At 34.1% G+C, this 16,436-nt stretch overlaps 2 protein-coding genes across 8 annotated transcripts in view; one reads left to right on the top strand and one right to left on the bottom strand.

Annotated features, from left to right (window-relative positions):
* LOC107635563 (F-box/kelch-repeat protein At3g23880-like) overlaps positions 1–16,436 on the top strand; it is a 40,563-nt gene that overhangs the window by 20,216 nt on the left and 3,911 nt on the right. The window lies entirely within an intron of this gene.
* On the bottom strand, positions 1,418–13,603 carry LOC107635561 (putative inactive disease susceptibility protein LOV1). 7 transcript variants are annotated; one of them, XM_021122173.1, is made up of 6 exons: positions 13,508–13,603; positions 12,603–12,708; positions 7,970–8,121; positions 5,732–7,170; positions 2,760–5,558; positions 1,418–1,872 (listed from the first exon to the last, which is right to left on the bottom strand). In XM_021122173.1, exons 4-6 carry the CDS (start codon positions 6,217–6,219, stop codon positions 1,812–1,814), a joined length of 3,348 nt encoding a protein of 1,115 aa, XP_020977832.1. In that variant the 5' UTR covers positions 6,220–7,170; positions 7,970–8,121; positions 12,603–12,708; positions 13,508–13,603; the 3' UTR covers positions 1,418–1,811. The 7 variants fall into 7 exon arrangements, with proteins under 7 accessions (XP_020977832.1, XP_020977833.1, XP_020977836.1 ...); XM_021122174.1 differs by having other exon boundaries at positions 8,010–8,121; XM_021122177.1 differs by lacking the exon at positions 7,970–8,121 and having other exon boundaries at positions 2,760–3,741; positions 3,898–5,558.

Raw genomic sequence — 16,436 nt, 5'->3', positions numbered from 1 at the left:
CTCTTTATGTTTTATCGCTGTACAATATTTCCTTTGTTGCATTATCTATGACTGGTCTATCATTAGATTCGGTTCTTTCAATGCTAATTCCTCTGTTTAAATGATTCTAAAAAGCTTATATTGCTAATGGAAAAGTCCAGGGGCAGCAATTTTATTAAATTCTGGCCAGCATGTAACCAGCAAAGAAAAGTGAGTCATTGGATGAAATCTCACACCATTAAAATCATCATTGATAGCTATTTGATGACTACAAATTACAAAAATTGTTGAGCACTTCTCATTGCTAATTGCCTTTTCTTCTATGCATTGGTGGTTGGTAGAAATAGTGTAATAAGTCTAGGGCTGGCAATATATATCTTACTCGCGGGTACCCAACCCGAACCAACCCGTTCGGATAGGGTTGTCTACCCTATCCGCTGCAGGTAGGGTAGGGTAGGGTACGAGTTTAGAATATACACTATCCTATCCTATCCTACCCTACCCGCATCCTTAATATATTATATAATATATATGTAAAAGTTATGTATGTATTGAAGAAAGTGAGTCTTGTACTCACAATTTTCTTCTTATAAAAATTTGAAATAATCACTAAGTTAATTGATGATCAAATTATTTGTAATTTTGTGTTGGATTTCTTTAAGATTTTATTGTTTTTAATTTTAATTTGAACTTAGTTTTTTATTTTCTATTTTATTAATATGTATGAAATTTGAAATGGTTGAATTTTATATTTATTTGATTTTTTTTTGTTTCTACGGGTAGGATCGAGTAGGGTAGGGTTTAGAACTTTATGGTGCAGGTAGAGTTAGGCTTAAGAGATTCTCAACCTGCGGATAGGGTAGGATAGAGTTTTAAAAAAGTTTTCAACCCGCAGGTAGGGTTAGGATAGAGTCTAAACCCTATTCTACCCTACCCATTGCCAGCCCTAAATAGGTCGTGCAATGTATACACAGAATATCACACTTTACTATGAGATTTAACATGTGAATTCTACCTTGAGATTTATCGATTTGCTAATTCAATTTTCTGAATGATTTTTTATTTGCTTTAAGAGTGAGCTGTATTGGCTCATTAAGTTCCATTTTCTCCATGTAAGTACATAAATATAAGCATATAATCATCTTGATTATAAGTCAAGCAAAAGTGAATTGTTAAAAATCAATTCTCAGCAAATGGTAGAGTAAATGTTAAAAGCTTTACTCTGAAACTACAAAGCTATACAAGCTTAAACAGGTAACTATTAACAAAATCTTAAAACAAAATGAAACTCACCATTATCATGCCACTCACCAATAGAATACACAGATAAAGAGGAACCTCGTTAAAAAACCTCTAAGAAACAGAGGAAAACGAGTATTCCTTTTATATGAACTAAGGTGATAAAAAAATAATGGATATTACCATGAAGATTTTATAATTGTCTCTATATAAATATACTTATTTTTTACCATTAGATGATGAATTGCAAAGTTTAATAGCTAAATAAACAAATCACACTTTTAAGTTTTAACACAAGTATCTTTATGAAAAGATAGTTTTAGCATCTTCATTTGAGTAAGTGCCTTAAAAAATACATCACACATAAAACCAAACAAACACGATTATATCTAAGACCCAACCTCACAACATCCAAAATAGAACAGCTCTCCAGTTAACTCTCGCATATCCCATCTAAGAATCTCTCTCTTCAATCCTTCACATATGTAACATCTTGGGCTTGTAAGCGACAACACTATTTTGGTGGCAAATCCACTGTGTGCACTTGCCTTGTCTGCTTCTTTGAAACCACAAAATTGTTCTTGATGAACTTGCTATCTATTTTCTTCTTCTTCTTCTTCTTCTTCTTCTTCAACAACATAATCATCATAATATCTTTAAAACCAAAAAGTTGTTCTTGATCAGATTGCTATATGTTAGTTACTAAGGATTTGAATTTTACATTCTTACATCAACCTGCTACACTTTAACTAATATGTAAAAGAAACTACCAATCCAAGACAGATAGATTAGACTAGAGTAACTAGCAATATTTCAGAATATGCGTAATGCAAACTCAACAGAAATGAATAGAAGTAAAGCAACAATAAACCACTGCAAAAGAATGCTATACAACAACTAATTAAAAAGTTTCACTTGGTCTTAATCACTATATTGGCGATTGTAATAAAAATGCTAAAATGTGACATTTTTTTACCATATTAAAAAACAAATTACGTTTACTACATCACATCAGAATGTCATAAACAAGCTATAGGTATGCTGTATTCTAATTATTTATTTTTTATACGATGGATAAAACAAGTTAACGGTAGTTTCTTATTTGGTGGTATAGGACATGACAGTAATCATAACTTGGATGAATTTACTTGTTTTAGAAACAGCAATATAAGGACGCTTTTCTTGTTAGATCAAAATCAATATCAAGATTCTTGTTGATATAGGCATTAATAACATTTTCTCTAGTAATTAAATAATAGATACAAATAACGTAACCTTTTGAAACAAAGAGCAAAGTGTATCCTAAACAATAAAATGAGAGAAAATGCTTGATTAACCCAATGTGGCAAAATGAAATTTGCAATTAAATGAAAAAATTGAACTAAGCCATGATGTGTGTGTGCGAGAGAGTGAGAGAGAGGAGGGGAAAAGTACCTTCAACTTTTAGTAAACATAAAAAGTTAGAAATTTCTGCTAGACATGCAGCAGACAGACTAATAATAAGGCAGATGTAGGTTAAAAAAGGAAAGAAAAAAAATTACCCCGTGTCCTGTCCTTCTAAGATGACCTTACAACCATCCTTTGGCTTAACACGTAGGAGGCTTTCTCCCAATTTTCGAGGTGGGTCCACAACACGCACATTTTGCAAGTTATTCAAGGACCACAGTTGCTCTGGAAGCTCATCCAAGTAACACTGGTCCATGATTAGGTGTTGGAGAGATGGCATTGCACCTTCCTCTAATATCCATTCTCTGACACGCATCATTGTCACATGAAGCACTTCAAGATTTGGGAAGCTTCCAGCGGCAAAGCGAAGAGAGTCCTCCAGGTAATGCACTGGTGTGGTTACCTTCAGAACATGGAGGCGGGTAAGATCTCCTAGAGTATTCAAGCTACTGTAGCGGTAGTTGAAGCCGAACCAATCTGTAGGACTTAATATGTTTATCGTTATCTTGGTAATATTGGAGGGAAATTCATGTGCTTGTGGCAATTCATGAAAGTCCACTAGTTTTAGTTCTTCTAGATTTTTTAGGTGATGCAAGCCTTGTAATAGTTCATGCTCTGTGCATCCACTTCCAAAATTCCACCGCAAACCAAATTTTCTCAGCTTGGGGAATCTTCCAATAGCAATCGAGGACATTGTCAGCCCTTTTTCAAGAGTGACAAGTTGGAGAGTTTGGAGATTCGGCAAACAGTCTTCTCCCGACGTGTTTGGTGGAACCGTCTTGCTCGTCATACGTAGCCTTCCTTCAAGATGTCTCAGTTTCTTGAGCCTCCATATTCCATGCGGGAGCTTAAAAAAATGCCTATCAGAAAAGTCTTCAACAATTAGAGTTTCTAGATTCGCAAGGCTGCAAATGAGATCAGGATGATCCTCGACGCATGCACCCTGATTTACTCTCAAGTATCTTAAATGGATGTGTGTACCCAAGTTCTGGGCCGCTGGTGATAAACCAAAACAGGGTTTTCCAAAGTCCAGAATGCGAGCTGAACTGAAACTCATTACATTGATCCACAGCGTTTCTGTAAAATAGCAATAATCCCAAAAGCACATTAAAGAATGAACGCGGGAGAGATCACACTGCTCAAGTAAATTCGAATACTGGCCTCGAAGGGACAGCCTACAGGTCTCGACATTGTCAAGGGATGGAATGTCTTTTCCAGTGCAGATCTCTATACCTTTTTCAGCTCTATTCTCTGATATGCAAAGATCAAGGAGAAGGTCATGAATCCAGCAACTTTTGACCCCTCCGTCACTCTTTCTTTTCACCACCATCACCAAACTACGATCCACCAGCTCATTCAAGTACTCTTCAGCAATATCTTCTACTTCTAGACCATCTGATATTCCTATTTTCGGCGGTTGTATTAACCCTTCAGCAATCCATAATTGTTTCAATCGTTTCACAGGAATTTCATAATCTTCGGGATACACTCCCAAAAATAAAAAACAAGACTTCAATCTTTGAGGCAAGCTATCATAACTGAGCTTTAACACATTTGTTACTCTGCCATCATCCTTGTCAACGTACCACAGGACGTTGCGCATGATTCTCGTCCACTCAACTGGTAGTCTTCTCTTCTTAGCAACAACTCCTGCTAAGGTTACAATAGCAAGTGGTAAACCTCCACATTTTTCGACCATTAATCTACCCATGTGTTCTAAATTAGAAGGACACTCTCTGCTCTTAAACACCTTCATGCAGAATAATTTCCAGCTTTCATCTTTATCTAGCAATGGAGGGTAGTAAGATTTTGATCCTGTATAGTTTGCCACACCATCATTACGGCTAGTTATCAATATTGCACTCCCATTATTGTTATCTGGAAAAAAGCATTCTACCTCATCCCAAACTTCAGGCTCCCATATGTTGTCAAGCACTATCAAATACTTCTTTGTCTCTAAGAATTCTCGGACCACGCTCCTTTGATAATCCGCGCTTATGTCTTCGCCTTTAATGGACTCGGATAACCCACAACCTTTCAGAAGGCTTTGAAGAAGCTCCTTGGCTTTGTAGTCCTTAGAAACAGTAACCCACACACAACAAGGGAACAACTTCTTCACCTCATTATTGTTGTAAATCTTTTTAGCGAGAGTAGTCTTACCCAAACCACCCATGCCTATTATGGAGATAACATCAACACCTGAGTCATTTTCCTTCAACTGCTTAGTTACATCATTGAAGATATTCACAAAGCCCACCATATCTTCCTCGACTACCTTATCTTGCTTTTGATTTGACCCGAGAGCTTCCATTCTATCAAATTCACCTTCATTAATGCAATATCTCTCAATCTTGAATCCGTGTAACACTTGATTACTTAGGAAATTGGCATCTCTTGTTGTTATAACAATTCTACTCCCAGGACAAAACCAATCACCTCCTCCTGCCAATGCATCCAGCTGTTCTGTACTATCAACATCATCAAGAACTAGAAAGACTCTTTTATTACGCAAACTTTGCTTTATATCAAAAGATCCTTTTAATGTGCTTCCCAACTTAACTTTTTCATGCACACCCATCTCATATAAAAGTGTTTTTTGGAGATTTTCTAGGCCATCAGCACCTCCCCTTGATTTTTCAGAGACTTTATCAAGAAAACTCGCAGCTTGAAATTGATGCTGGAACTTGTTAAACAACTCTCCAGCAAATGTGGTCTTGTTACCATCTCCATAAATGACCAACATGCAAATGGTATTATGAGACTTGATATTCCAAAGTGATTCCACCGCTTCAAAGTGAGAATCAAAACCAATTGGATGCTTAATATATAGTGGTTCAGGAGGAAGCTTTGCCAAGACCTCTTCAACAATACTCTCGATAATCTCACTTTCATAGCTGCAAGATATACCTATTCAAGATGTACTCATTTTATATAAAGAACTATATACATACACCAACAATAAATGAAACAAAGTTGCTATAAAAGCTCAAAAACTTGTAATGAAGCTGTAAAAATAGAAGCTAACGATATAACATTCAGGTGACTTGATGAACTAAAGGTTACTCACCGATTCGCTTTACAATGCTCTCCGCTTAGATTGCTAACTTCATACAAAGCCAACCTCCATGCTTGTACCTTGTGCGAGTCTTTGCCATATCTGCTTTCATGCTTCTTCATGTCTTGGTCATATTGATTCTTCTGATGCCTTATATCTGATGGATCCACATGGTAAAAAATTGGCAAAACTGGCCGTTTTGTTCCTTTGTTAGAGCACTCCATGATTTGGATAAGTTCATCCAAGCACCATGCTGAAGAGGCGTAGTTTTGACACAGCACAGCAATGGACATCCTGGATCTTTCAATGGCTTCAAGAAGAGTGTCTCTGATTCTATCACCAACTCTAAGATTCTCATCATCTCTAAAGGTAGTGATTCCTCTCTCACACAAAGCATGATAGAGGCGATCCGTGAATCCGTAGCGGGTGAAGCCTCTAAAGCTCAGAAAAACATCATACATGAAATGTGAGGAGCAAGATTCTGCATCATGATCTGCCATGATAACAGTCCTTGCAGAGTTTCACATCTGTGAGAATTAAAATGTGTAACAACTACAAGCAATTGGGAATGAAGTGAATAAACCAAGCAATACATGAACTATGGTATAGATTTTTCTTCATGGATTGACTTGGTGAGTCAAGCAGGTAAAGTCTTGCTAGCTGTAATTCATTAATAAGTGGACCAGCCATGTTCAATAATTATGCAGCTAATTTCCACCAAGTTGCTTTGTGAGAAACATGGACTTGACTTCCCCTGCCTTCTTAACGTATTAAGTAATCAATCTTAGCTGAAGGGTGAATGGCTGAGGTATTCATGACTAAGTACTTAATGTACACTTTGATGGTTTGTTATTGTAAAAATAATAAGGATAAATGAAGAAGAAAAGATAAAAGAGTTTTATAATTTTTTTGGTATAACTCTTAGAAATATTGTAATATTCTAAGATTATTCTTTGGTAAAAGTTATGTAATATTTCTCTATATATATTTTTTTGGTATTTAGAATATCCAAACTTTCAGAATTAAGGACTATTTATATATATAAAAGTAGTATTATGCCAACTCTTAAATCATAATTTCAGAAAAAAAACTTAACATGAAAATCAATCCACTATTGAGAAACATTTAAGTCATCTAACATTAAATTTGAATGGTTTATGTCACGGCCCAAAATGAGCCATGATCGGCGCTCAGGAATATAATCCCCAAGCAAGCCTAACCGACTCAAATATAAGTTGAATAAGAAAACTACAAATATTTTAAATAAATTTACAATGTCTAAAATAAATAATTACATATTTTTAACAAACAAAAATAAAATAAAATAAATATGGGTGGATCCTGCCTGTGACATATGGAGCAGATGACGTCTAAGAACTCAACAACGAATAGATACCCATTGCAGATCATTACTCTTGGATAGAAAGGCTCACATACTCAAATATTTATTCCTGAAAAATAGTTTTAGAAAAACGGAGTGAGTTTTGCAACCCAGTGACTAAACAGTACATCTATAATTCACATGAGACCATATAAACATAATTTTGGTTAGAAGATAATAATTTATATAAATAAGTGAATCAATAAGGGAGTTCTCATACAGAAATTAAATCAAAAGTCCATACTTGGGCGGCTCCACCTCTATGGATAGCCCTTTCCTCTTGTGTGTCCTAACGGAATATCAGATCTAACGTGTGGCCTACACGTTAGGCTAGCAACACCCCTGCTAGCTGGAGTCTGAGTTAGATGCATCTAAGTTAACGTCATAACCGCCGTTAACTACGGTTTTCTAATACGAGCCTCCCAAACCAATTCAAAACATAGAGTTTCAAATACAATGAATTTTCAATCTCTCAAATATATAAGATATCGAATCAAATCAAATCAAATCAGATAATACTTTTTCATCAGAAATATTTTCTCAACTCATAACTTCTTCAATCATAAATAATTTCAAACACATTTCACAATTTCAAAGTCAATAAGTACTAACAAATACTTCAATGTTTCAAAAGTATATTTTCAAGTAAAATCAAATGTTCTAAAATAATATAAAACTTCATCAAATATATATAGTCTCATATAAAATTTCTAAGATATGAACTTCATAAAAATATTTTTTCAATTGTAATAAATTAATTATTCTAATCAAATCAAAGTTCTTCAACAATAGATTTGTAAATATAATTAAAAACTCAGAATAGCATAAACCAAAAAAATGTAACGGTTATAAATGTAAAGCCTACTCACAAATTGGTCCCAAGGGACCGAGGAAACCAAACTAGAGTACCAAGATAAAAGGTGAGGAAGGTTGAAGTAGAATGGAATGAAAGAGCACGAAATTCGGACCGAGGTAGTAGCAACAACTTCGATTTCTCATTGCAGCAACCTCAACAACAGCCCTAGTATCAATAACATAGAACAACCATAGTAACAATGGCAGTGAATCTAATAGCCTACAGGACGGCAACGGCGTGACTCGACGGCAAAGGTTCCAATTGGCTCCAGAGGCAGGACGGTGCATGACGGTAATGGCGGTACATCTCCATTCTTCTCCGTCGCAATCTCGTGTGCGGGCTCATCTCTCTCTCTCCCCTGTGACAATGACGCGACAGCAATGCGGCGGCATGACCAAGCCTTGCCGTGCGGTCTCTCTTCTCCCCCCTCTCTTCTCTTCTTCCGTCTCCCTCTCCCTCTGTTTCTTTCCTTGTGGTTCCAGAGAGTGAGAAGCGTTGGTGTTAGCGTGTGTGTGTGTTAGGAGAGGGTTAGGGTTTAGAAAAAGGGGTAAAGGGTAGTTTAGGTATTTTTCATAAAAATTAGGGGGTATATGTAAAATGTTTCAAAAAAAACTTGAGATGTTACATTCTACCCTCCTAAAAAAATTTTTTGCCCTCGAAAATTGATACAGTATGAAAAAATGTTATATGGTTTTAGCCTTTTTACCAAACATGAGAAAGAAGTATTATCGGGTGCAAAAATTACAACATAGGTGTGTGTTAAAAAGATGCGGTTGACATTTAACACTCTTGTTCTTTTGATAAGTCAAACACATATGGCGCTTTTCTCTTTGTCCATCACTCCCAAATTAAATCCGAAAGTCAAATATCAAGACTAACTTTTCAACTTGTACCAAAATCTCCTTAACTTCCTCCTCGAAATACTCTTACTTCATAATCTTCTTGACGTCGCCATGTCCTAAAACTAACGTATTGCTCGCTGTATCTAGAGATTACACTTTAACCAATAGAATCTCGAGTTTACTCAAAGGAATACAAAACTTAGGAAGAGAAGAACAAGCATCTTAGATGATGTTCGCAAGAATTCGGAAGGATGTGTAAGATCGCAATTAAACATGGATGTTCAGAAACAACGAAGTGTGCTAGAAAGAGAGTCCAATCACGTCTTAACAATGAAATCTGAATCCAGAAATTTCGATAGAAACAATAAAAGAAAGATAGAGTATTAGGTCGAAACAAATTCAAGTTGAATAGGAGTGCATAGCTCACAAGAGATGACCACTAAAGTCGATGGCAGTGTTCACAATGATTTAAGAGAATGATTAAGAACACAATCATGTAGAATATCCATCTACAACAGATACAACTAAGAGAAAATAATTTCACAATCTCGAAGAAAAGATATGAGACGAACATTTCAAAAGAAATTATAAAAGCATAAATACTATCACGTCAAACAAATTCAAGTTGAAACAAAAGATGAAAGGTCTATGAATTGAAGATTAATAGGGGTCATATGCAAATATTTTCCCTCAAAAACCCTAGAGGACACTTAGGTGTACCATCAAGCAAGGATATGCATAAACAAAAAAACAAAATCAACAACAGAGAAAGCAAAGCAAAACACAAATTAAAAATATAACAACACATTCTAGAATAGGCAACTTAACCGTCATAAAAAATCGAAAACAGTAACTATCCCAAAAATTAGTATGCTTCTTTTTCCTTTTTTTTTTTAATAGAAACCTTCAACTAAGTACCTTTGAGATTATTATCATGACTTTGGACATTAAATAATTATGTCAATAAAAATTTGATATCTCCTAACTCAAAATAGTAAATAGATTATGTAAAACATGACAAGAAATGCAATTGATCTTCTCGTTGTCCTTTAAGACAATTTACATATACATTTAGGTATTTAACTCATTATGGTCACTGTTGGTAAAATACAATAATGTGATTTCCTATAATCATGCAATTAGACTTAGTATTAAGTTACAAATAAATTCACATATCAAATAATGATAATAATAAAACTAAAATTTAAAGTATTGGCAATTAACACACTAAGATCAGTTACCATAACTATTTTTTTTTTTTTTTTGCTTTTGACATAACCCAAGCACATAGCAAAAGAATTTCAGAAAATTGGTATGGGATCATATTTCATGTAAAGATAAAATACCAAAAAGAGAATTCACCTTCATAAATAGTTCACTGAACTAAAGACAAACATATATATATATATATATTGGATCTAAATATAAAAAAATATATCTCCGAAATTCTTGTCGTATCTTGAAAAATATATCATAAAAAAAAGAACCCCCTTTTTTTTTATACAGTGTCTTTGACAAAATTACAACCCGACTAAGAAACACAAAAATAATCACTACATACAAATCAAGAAACTCATAAGTCCAATCAATCACAAAAGAAATTGACTTGTTACTTAGAAAATCCCAATGATCTCTATTAATATTAGTCATATAATCACATTTTGAGTTCAATCATAGTAGGAATTCACTCATCACTTTTCTCTTCATATACATTGTCCTGAGTTCTCATATATACGAATTGTAGGCTTGTAGCTTTTTAAAGAACATCTAGCTCATGCTGGATTTTATTACCTTGTTATCAGAATATAAAAAAAATCCGTCAAAATGGCAAAATTAACATTAAGAATACTGTAATAAAATTGAGGTAAAAGTATCACTTAGATTATCAAAATCAAGGTACAAAACCTGGCAAGACAAATCGGGAAGGATGTAATTTCAATGTATTAGAAAGTATAGCAGCTTTATTGGTGAATCTCTATTTTAAGTCAAAAGTTCTTGTCTTCTCTATGCCAAAAAAATTCACAAGAATAGCATTTAAATATATACACAAAATACAAAAACCAAAAAGCAACTGTATCACATGAATGGCATGAGACATGATAAGTGTGGTTCGTCTCAATATTTTTGTCGTAAGAATTAACAACAAGAAAAGAAAAAAAGTTTTTTTTTCTTTTTTTTTTTCACCAATTAATTCATGGTGATAAAAAAAATATAAATAGTAGTATTATCCCATGCACCCCATTAACATAACACTTAACAGTAGAACTCCCAACATATGCAACAATTCAAGGTTCAAATCAGAACATGGTTAACTTGTACAAGGTAAAGTAACTTTAAACAAAATTTTTTTTTTTTTTTTGAATCGTAAATTTGAAACAAGGAAACAGCCGAAAATCAGTAAACGAATTAGGAACTTGTGAGTAAAGGGTCTTCAGTGAAAATCCAAGCAAGCAAAGCATTGTAGAAGCACAAGGGTAAAACTTGCATTGATTAAAACAAAGGTCTATAAAGGAAGGAAGCTTGAACATTCAAAGCACTTTTCCATAAAATAAATAATGTTATAGTATTCAAAAATCAAACAAATAAATGAAAACAAGTATAAGTTCAAAACTTTTGAAAGGTATTCAAAACAATGCTCAACTCGGGTTTTGAAAAACAACAAAAAAAACTTAGATTTCAGAACATGATTGAAAAACAAATGAAAGAGGAAAGAAAGAACTTTTTCATAATTCAATACAACATTCAGTACACAATAAACTAAACTGGTTTGAGTTATTTTTCACAGCAAGGTAAGAGTATTAATCCAAAGCAGCACCAACCAATAGGAAAACGAAAAAGGAAAAGAAAAAAGAAAGCACGGGTTTTGAAGAAGTGACTACTACACAGAAATTTCTATGCACAAAATTCATGCCCCATAATTTGCATGCTATTTTGAGTTTTCTTACCATGAAAAATATGAAGCGCTGTCAGTACAGAGCATAAGCAAAATGAGTCAAAGTTGAAATCCAAAAATTTTAGAATTAAAGGAATCATAAGATTGAAAAGGGAAGAACTTGAAGGTCCCAGAAGAAATAGTGCCCTTGAAAGAAAAGCCATGTTCAACAAAGAAAACCATAGCAGAACAAATTATCAAACAAAAAGCTCAATCAAACTTTCAGATCGGAAAAGATCTTCAAATCAGCTAACACTTCATAAAAAAATTTGCCACTTAAACAGAGAAAATTATAATTCCAATCTAGCAAACAAGAATAACACTCCATACATATGTTTGTCACGTAGTTCTTCTACCTGAGCAACCGAATAACAGTTTTTTTTTTTTATTTTATTGATTCGAAAGAAAAAATCACGAGTGATTCAAATTATGTTAACTTCAAAGATCATCAACATAAGAAGAACAAACTTGTTTTATCAAAATCCAGAACAAAGCGTCTCAATCAGTAGCTAAGTAAATCCATAATCCACAAATCTAAATACAATTCTATAACAGGAATAAGATAATAATTCACAGCAAAAACATATCGAATCTTTTAGATAATGGATGAAATCTTGAAATCAGAAACCATAGAAAACAACATGAAAATGAAGAAGATTAAAGCAAATATTCACAAAAACGAGGAAGATTAGAACTAGCTACAAGGCAGGAATCGCGAACCAAAACCGAAACTAAAGTAATTGCAAAAGCAAGTTCAAGAAAAGCTACCAAATAATAACTCAAGGTTGGGTATAAAGAAGAGGAAAGAGGTGTCAAGAATCGACAGATGACTCGTGATGACAAGAACCAGAAGACAAGGATGACAAAAATACCTGTGACATATGGAGCAGATGACGTCTAAGAACTCAACAACGAATAGATACCCATTGCAGATCATTACTCTTGGATAGAAAGGCTCACATACTCAAATATTTATTCCTGAAAAATATTTTTAGAAAAACGGAGTGAGTTTTGCAACCCAGTGACTAGACAGTACATCTATAATTCACATGAGACCATATAAACATAATTTTGGTTAGAAGATAATAATTTATATAAATAAGTGAATCAATAAGGGAGTTCTCATACAGAAATTAAATCAAAAGTCCACACTTGGGCGGCTCCACCTCTATGGGTAGCCCTTTCCTCTTGTGTGTCCTAACGGAATATCAGATCTAACGTGTGGCCTACACGTTAGGCTAGCAACACTCCTGCTAGCTGGAGTCTGAGTTAGATGCATCTAAGTTAACGTCATAACCGCCGTTAACTACGGTTTTCTAATACGAGCCTCCCAAACCAATTCAAAACATAGAGTTTCAAATACAATGAATTTTCAATCTCTCAAATATATAAGATATCGAATCAAATCAAATCAAATCAGATAATACTTTTTCATCAGAAATATTTTCTCAACTCATAACTTCTTCAATCATAAATAATTTCAAACACATTTCACAATTTCAAAGTCAATAAGTACTAACAAATACTTCAATGTTTCAAAAGTATATTTTCAAGTAAAATCAAATGTTCTAAAATAATATAAAACTTCATCAAATATATATAGTCTCATGTAAAATTTCTAAGATATGAACTTCATAAAAATATTTTTTCAATTGTAATAAATTAATTATTCTAATCAAATCAAAGTTCTTCAACAATAGATTTGTAAATATAATTAAAAACTCAGAATAGCATAAACCAAAAAAATGTAACGGTTATAAATGTAAAGCCTACTCACAAATTGGTCCTAAGGGACCGAGGAAACCAAACTAGAGTACCAAGATAAAAGGTGAGGAAGGTTGAAGTAGAATGGAATGAAAGAGCACGAAACTCGACGACGGCGTAACAGCTCCTCCCTCCTCCACATACCTATTTCTCCTTGGTCGACCCTCACGCTTGCCGCCGTAGCGACGACAATTACGGCAACGGCGTGACTCGACGGCAAAGGTTCCAATTGGCTCCAGAGGCAGGACGGTGCCTGACGGTAATGGCGGTACATCTCCATTCTTCTCCGTCGCAATCTCGTGTGCGGGCTCATCTCTCTCTCTCCCCTGTGACAATGACGCGACAGCAATGCGGCGGCATGACCAAGCCTTGCCGTGCGGTCTCTCTTCTCCCCCCTCTCTTCTCTTCTTCCGTCTCCCTCTCCCTCTGTTTCTTTCCTTGTGGTTCCAGAGAGTGAGAAGCGTTGGTGTTAGCGTGTGTGTGTGTTAGGAGAGGGTTAGGGTTTAGAAAAAGGGGTAAAGGGTAGTTTAGGTATTTTCATAAAAATTAGGGGGTATATGTAAAATGTTTCAAAAAAAACTTGACATGTTACAGTTTAAAACCATAGATTATTAATTCTTATTGTTATGGAAACTCTTATATAAAACTTACTGCTTAATTAAGGATATATAGTATCTTAAGCAGAGGTGTTTACTGAAACTACTTAAACACGTTTTGAAAGGATAAGTCCTATTCTGCTATTCTTTGCACTACATTATTCCTGCTAGGTTTTATTACTTTGTGATTAATGTAAAAGTACTGAGCAAGATGCATTGTGCATCAAGTTGCATTGATGCACTATGCTTCGTTATTGTGCTGAGTGCTATACATAAATATACCTTTTCTCATTGATTGTATACTTTCAGTTAAGATGTTAGCTTTGGCAACACTATGAATAATGTTTAGCTTATGTGTATCTTTTGTAATATTATTAGGTACATCACAATGAAATAAGACTCATAAAATTTATCTTAATGTCATACAAATAATTAATATGTGACCGATCAAAAAGTTTTGGTAATTAACCAAAAAATTGATATAGAGGCAGAGGTGCTTATCTGAACTACGTGTTACAGATACATTTAGTACCCCATTTAGTTCTCTTAAAATTCTCCCGTTTTCACAAATCAAATCAACATACTTCATGCATATCCGTTTAACCTTGTTTATACTTATTGCCTGATGATGACAGAATACTTGGATAAAATTTTCAATTTTTATATATTCTCTACAATATTGATTTTTAAATGAAATAGATTTTTATATGCTGTAGATTTTCAATTCAGTTTTCTGATTAAATTTTTTGATGTGTTAAGAGTGTGCAATGAGGGATCATATACACAATTACAATCACACACTTAGATTGTGTATTTAGGGTTCAAATATATGCACATGAAATATAAAAATTTATCTGTCTTGAGTATATGCTTTTATAACTTTTAGAATTGTTACAAATTCTGCATTGTAAACTATGTTGTGGACACTAATACCAGTCTAGTGTCTCTTATTATTTTTCCTATTTTTTCTAGACCTCTACCCAAGTATCATAGCAGAAAAAACTACTTAATTTGCTTGCTCCTATATTTTTATCATTTGGCTGTTTAATGACCAAAGATGAAGTAATGAATGTACAAGTAAATTTAGCTATGCAAGACTTAAGATGTTTAATTTCATCAACTACATACACAAAATATACACTATTCTTTTTAATCCTGGTGTTAGTGCGGTTAGTTTTAACTTTTAAGTAGTTCTCTAGCAAATTATGGCAGACCCAAATAAAAATAAATTAATGCTTAATTACCTTGTAATCTTGTATGTTAAACCACAAAAATTTAATATGAAATGTAATTTAGTTTCTTAAGATAATGTTTTGCATACAAAATGTACCGAAACAAGTGCATTCACTAGCGGTGGCGACGGTGAGGGAGCACTGACGCGGCGGCAGTTTGCCTGGCTTCACCGCTTCACAGCTCGAAACACCTTAGCTGGTTTCTCTCCTCAATTGTAGTTCACGTTAGGAGAAAGGCGTGATTTTTTTCAAGATCCGCCACTGATTACATTATTTATTTAGAATGAAAGTAATGTGATTAAATGTAATTTATTTAGATGTGATTAAAAAATAATTAAATACTATGTAAAAAACAAGATATTATTGAAGGATAAAATTAAAATTTATTTTTATATATCGTTTTTGTCCCCAATGATTTCATCCTATTTAAGTCCCTGACGTTTTAAAATCGTCTCAATTTTGTCCCGCCGTTAATTCTGATCCCTAATGGCAGAACAACATTGAATCAATTTTAAAATATTAAGGACTTAATTAGGATAATTGAAACGTGAGGGAAAACTTTAGACTTATCCAAATGTTGGGGACAAAAACGATACTTTACTCTTTAATAAATCTAAAAATACTATATTTAATTTTTTAAAAAATAAATTAAACTTTTTATTAATTAAAAGAAAAAGTTTTTTTTTTTTTTCGAATGGCCAATCCAAAACCGACCCTTCCCTTAGATTTTTTTGAAGGCAATTTCAAGTCCCTGGGACCGGAGTTGAGTGAATTGGTATATGAATTGCGAAAAGCTCAGCAATTTAAGCATGGATAAGAAGAAGAGGCTGAAGCACACGGTGAACAAAGCAAAAGAGCAATCCACCATGGAGAAGAAGACGATGAATGACAAGAGCAATAGCATTCACGACATCCTCCCTCTTGACCTGATTCACATAATCCTATTGCGGGTGCCGATCAGACATTTCGCTCGCCTCAGGTGCGTTTTCAACCTCTGGTACTCTCTAATTTCTGATCCTGACTTTGCGGAATTTCATTTTCACCACTCTTCCGCTGCCAACAAGATATGCTTCTTAATAGAAAACCCCACTATGGCTTACTTGGTTTACTTATA

Source organism: Arachis ipaensis, chromosome B04 (genome assembly GCF_000816755.2).
Source record: "Arachis ipaensis cultivar K30076 chromosome B04, Araip1.1, whole genome shotgun sequence".
In the NCBI taxonomy this organism is placed as follows: Eukaryota; Viridiplantae; Streptophyta; class Magnoliopsida; order Fabales; family Fabaceae; genus Arachis; species Arachis ipaensis.
This window is presented reverse-complemented; position numbering and strand designations above follow the sequence as displayed.

What these genes read in the sequence shown, in the direction of transcription:
- LOC107635561 (XM_021122173.1), bottom strand. Translation starts at nt 6,219, where the DNA reads ATGGCAGATCATGATGCAGAATCTTGCTCCTCACATTTCATGTATGAT. An exon ending in GAGCATTGTAAAGCGAATCG is followed by an intron (nt 5,559 to 5,731) that starts GTGAGTAACCTT and finishes TATATCTTGCAG; the next exon opens with CTATGAAAGTGAGATTATCG. An exon ending in TTAGAAGGACAGGACACGGG is followed by an intron (nt 1,873 to 2,759) that starts GTAATTTTTTTT and finishes TTGGTTTTAAAG; the next exon opens with ATATTATGATGATTATGTTG.